The sequence below is a fragment of the Mandrillus leucophaeus genome, unplaced genomic scaffold, assembly GCF_000951045.1.
Source record: "Mandrillus leucophaeus isolate KB7577 unplaced genomic scaffold, Mleu.le_1.0 Scaffold461, whole genome shotgun sequence".
Classification (NCBI taxonomy): Eukaryota; Metazoa; Chordata; class Mammalia; order Primates; family Cercopithecidae; genus Mandrillus; species Mandrillus leucophaeus.
In genome coordinates, this window is record NW_012104932.1 from 732044 (window position 1) to 737207 (window position 5164).

At 38.4% G+C, this 5164-nt stretch overlaps 1 protein-coding gene across 4 annotated transcripts in view; it reads right to left on the minus strand.

Moving 5' to 3' along the window:
- Positions 1-5164, minus strand: part of SOX5 (SRY (sex determining region Y)-box 5) — a 1081658-nt gene that overhangs the window by 216869 nt on the left and 859625 nt on the right. For all 4 annotated transcript variants that reach the window (XM_011994779.1, XM_011994778.1, XM_011994777.1 and 1 more), the window contains one exon: positions 3159-3331. In XM_011994779.1, coding sequence (XP_011850169.1) covers positions 3159-3331 — 173 coding nt within the window. The remainder of the gene's footprint in view (positions 1-3158; positions 3332-5164) is intronic.

Sequence of the window (5164 nt, forward strand, 5' to 3'; positions counted from 1 at the left end):
CCTCATGCTTGCCACATTGCATTCCTAACTGCCTCTTGTACACACCAAGGATGTTCCTGCCTCCCAAGGATACTCCTGCTTCTGGGCCTTTGCACTTACATTTCGCTCTGTCTCAAATACTCTGCCTAGACAGCCCCATGGCTCACTCCCACACCTCCTACAGGTTTCTGCTCAAATGTTCTCAGTCAATAATGTCTTCCCTGAGCACCCATTTTAAAAGAACATATTCCCATAGATCATACCCTCATCCCCAATGCCCTGCTTACTTTTTCAACATAATACTTATCAACATATAGTTTACTGGTTTATTTATTGTCTACCCCTCCCAGCTAGATTTCAGTACACAAGGGATTTTTGTCTGTTTTATCCCCCTACTCTACTCCCACTGACTAGAACAAAACCTGGCACCAAATTGGTGGTCAATGAATATTTATCTAATAGATGAATGTGGAATGGAGCTCAGAATCTGAGGGAAAGGCTTGTCAGTAAACAGGTCCTTTAGCTTTTGTAACAGCTATACCAGCAGTATTAGAATGCACAGAATGGAGACATTCTACACTCAGTAGGGAGTGCTGGGAGGAGTGTCAGAAAAAGACTTTGCAGGAGAAGATGAACCTGCCCTGACCCTTAAAGAATAAGTATTAAATGCCCTTCATGAAAAGATCTGCCACCACAGAGTGGTAACTGTGCATGCCTGCTATGTATGGTAGAGAAGCGCTGGGAGAGCTGAATGGGCTCTAGAAATATGTCCTGTAGCTATCACCAGGGATCTTCTCTCAGGCTGTAGAGGCAGCACTGCAGGACGTCTCTCCAACACAGGAGAGAAATTCTTGAAGAACCTAGGGGTTTGTAAAGTTCCAAGGAGAATGTCAGAGGTCTTGGGAAAGTATTAGAATCAAAGGATTCTAGAATCCTTTTATAATATTCAGGGATGGGCTAGAATGTGAAAGAGATAAGAAAGAAACTTCCTCTCCATCAGTCATTGCTTAGATCTTTCAGGACATGTGTGCCCTCAGACCCATCAAAGCAAATAGGGATTATTTACAAAAAATATCCCCAGCCAAGCTACATTTTCAGAGGCTCCTAGGATTCTCCAGAATTCAGTTGACTGAAAGATTGAGAGTTAAGGATAAGAAAAGAGTGGTGTTTTTTTATGCTGTTACAGGCAAGCATTCTGAACTCTTTTCTCATAGGGATAAAGCAAGAGGCATATGGGCCGTATCCGAAAGCAAGCCAAATATATCTTTAATGAAAGTGATGAGGCATTTCATTAAAAATAAAACTAACATCTTTTAACAGACATAAACCACCAAGTAGAGAAGAGTAGAATGGAAATAAGAGGGTAGAAAAAAGGAGCTCCTCAAACATAAACTGAGTATTTCTTCATGCCATTCAATCCTGCTGGCTTATACTATGAAAGATGTTTAGACGGTTTTGCAGGGATGTGTAGACACACAAATATTAAATAGTGGCCATCCTCCACTTGGGGTGGTGAATGGACTATGCCCAGAACATGGAACAGGAAAAGGACTTAGCCATGAAAAAGAGGGCCATACTTATCTGTAAGCTGAAACTGTGTCACTTACCCTCTATTTTACCTTCTATTTACTACCAATTTTTTTTTAACTGATAGTTCATAGGCATTGCCTCCATTTTTCTACTATGTATTTTCCAGTTTTTATTGTCTGATTTCGGCTACTAAAACACTATAGAAGTCTTACTCTTCAAGGCCAACAATGAGAATCTAAATGAAAAATCTAGTAGTTTCAATTTCATATTAGAATGACTACTTTTCTGTAGCATTTAACACTGCTCCCTGTATCTCTCCTTAAAAATCTCCATTGTTTCCTATGACATTGCACTCCTGGCCCCACTTCCATATCTGATTCTTTCTGCATATGTTCATTTTCCTTTCTCTGCCAGCTATATAAGCCAGTATCTCCCAAGGATCTACCCTTAGTTCCTTTCTGCTTTCTTGTAATATTACCACTATAAATTAAGGCCTATAAGCCTGCCACATCTCTGCATAAAACACTCCTGTCCCCGATATTAACATGGCTGCCTTTTGTATGTCATTTAGATCTGAGCTCAATTGCCAAAGCTTCAGAAAGATCTAGCCGCCCAATCTAAGGAGCATTGCCTTGTCATAGCAATCAACTTTTATCTTATTACTCTGTTTATATTTTTTCAAATTATTTATCACTATATAATATCATTTTGTTAATTTATCTGTTCCTTTATATGTCTCTTTCTTTCCACTAAAATTTAGGGGCTTTGTCAGTAATTAGTTAGTACAGTGCCTGGCACATAAGAAGCACTAGATAACTATTTGTCAAATAAATGAATGAATGTTATCTCCTCCAGTAGAGTTTAAACCACCATTTCTCTGTAAATAACCTAAGAAACACCTGAGCTCTCTTCCAAAGTGCTGATTGGTGTTTCTAGCTGTCTCTCACATACCTCCAACTGGAAACCCTGACAGCAGCTCTAATTCAACATCATAAAACCACTCTCTTTTCCAAACTTGCTCTTCTTCTGACTTCCTCTGTTTCTGGTGATGGCATTCTCAATCTCCCTATCACTAGGCTCAACACTTTCCCTTTCTTTCCCTTTTGCCTACTCAAAGAACTCTACTAACCATAACTCTTCCACCTGTGTATTCCTTTCATCTCTTTGTCCATGGTCATTACCCTGACTAATTTAGCTTCTCACTCTTTTTAATTTAAAGTATTATAATGACCTTGTAACTGAACTTCCTGCCCCCAGCTGAAAACTCACTTTACTTGTTGAAGCCCACAAGTTCTTCAAAGCATATCTCAAATGTCAGCTCTCTCATGAATTCTTTCAAAATGTTTCTTGTTGAAAATGTTCTCTTGACTCTCCATGGTTCTTTTATGGTAGTTTTCTCATGATTTATCAGAATTGACCTTGATTAAAATTACTTCTGCGCTCCTTACCACCAAAGTAGTTAATAAGCATCTTAAAATCTGGGTTTTGTCTGTGGGTGGGTTTTTGTTTTGTTTTTGGCCTTTTAATTTATTTAACGAGGGAGATGGAAGGCACTCTTATTCATTGTTGTGTGCCTAGGACAGTGACCTATAAGTAGCAGGCAAAACAATGTCTGAGGAGTTTGATTGCGTCGCTAAGTTCTTACTCACCTGTTCTTGTTGCTGCTTGGCCAGCTCCATTTGCTGACGCTGTTTCTCAATCTGAGAGGCAGCTAGTTTCTTCTGCTCATCGTGGGCAGCCAACAGCTGCTCTCGTAGGCTGGTCAGCTGGTTGATCATGCCCATGAGTTGCCTTTCTTTCTCAGCTAAGCTCTCGGGAGTCCCTACAAATCACATGGCAATAAAACAGACAAAATGCATGAGAAAAAGTAATGATTTCAAGGAACATGGCTCTGTTGCATACAGAGCTAGTCCAAATATAAAGTTCAATAAACACAAAAACACTACCTACCTTGTTTTACATTTTCACGCAACAGTAAAAAGTGATGGCAATTTGCCCATTACAAAATACCACAATGAACCTGGCTCTCTGGCACAATAGATAGCACATTGGGCTTCTAACAAAATACCAGAATGACCAAACATTTTGAATGTTTTTACATTTATGACCAGTAATAATCTATAGTTTTTTTAACTTTTACTTTATAAGTAAATTTTTAAAAAATGTTGGCTGACCGTCTAGTTTTATTTCCAGCAGGCTAGGGCCTGCTGGAAATAAAAAGATGTCCAAAGTACAGTTCTTGGCCTTAAGTACTATAGTTTTTCATATAATTAAAGAGGGAAGACAAAGACATAAAAAACTAACAGCCATAGTTACTAAGAGTTCAAAGCATTCATATTAGTGATATGATTCTCCCTTTCTTTAAAAAAGTTAAAGATTCAGAACTAAGAAATTCTATGTTAAAAGAGAGCAAACATCTATTTAGATAATCAAGATTTAGACTGTATTCCCCATATGCCAATTCAGAGTCTATCTTCAAAAATAAAATATAGTTAACTGAGTAAATACTTAAGTTTGAGAACACAAATACAGCAATCGTGAGATAATGTGGTTGGCAAATTAGCATCACATTATGGTCATGCAAGCTAATACATAAATCCAAGATTTGGAGAAGTCATGGTAATCATTTAAAATACATATTACACTCAAGATACTTAAAACACGCCAAGGAATCTTATTAAGTTAAAATGCATATTTAATATAAGGGAAATGTGTGCGGTTCACTGTAACAGAAACAGTATCACTTTTAATTGTTCTTTTAGAACTCACAAGATAGACAAGGCCCCTATGATAAAGTACTACCAGTAGGAAAGAACACCCTCTTTAGTTACAGTTTTCACTTTAAACATAAGACACTATGCACTGGTTTACTACTGCATTTGCCACCTGTATACATATATAGATAGAAGGATCTGTTATAACTCAGTCACCCTTCTTAACCCTACCAATTTAGGCTGAAACGGTTTGTTCTATTTGAGGAAGTAGCAGCTATAGTTAGTAGCTTATAATTTTTATATGCCCTTTTGGAATAGAAAGAAGGGTTCTAACGTATTTTACACATAGCCTAGAGAACAAATATTCAGAAAAGAAAATGTGTGAGTAAGGCAGTAACCATCTCTTATGCTCTTTCTTATTATCAATGCCTATCCTTCTTCAAGGCAGGTGGTCAATAATGTGTTGCTAATACTTTATTATATCTCAGATATTTGGATTCCATCAGAATGAATGAACGTTAACTCTATGAATAGTCACATGACTATTATATTCTAATATTAAATAATATAAATATATCCTGTGAAGATTTATTTAATGAAAATATTCATATGCTAGCAAGATAAAGATCTTCCTACATTGTTAATAGAGAAGTAGGCCGGGCGCGGTGGCTCAAGCCTGTAATCCCAGCACTTTGGGAGGCCAAGACGGGCGGATCACGAGGTCAGAAGATAGAGACCATCCTGGCTAACACAGTGAAACCCTGTCTCTACTAAAAAAAATATAAAAAAACTAGCCAGGCGAGGTGGCAGGCGCCTGTAGTCCCAGCTACTTGGGAGGCTGAGGCAGGAGAATGGTGTAAACCCGGGAGGCGGAGCTTGCAGTGTGCTGAGATCCGGCCACTGCACTCCAGCCTGGGCGACAGAGTGAAACTCCGTCTCAA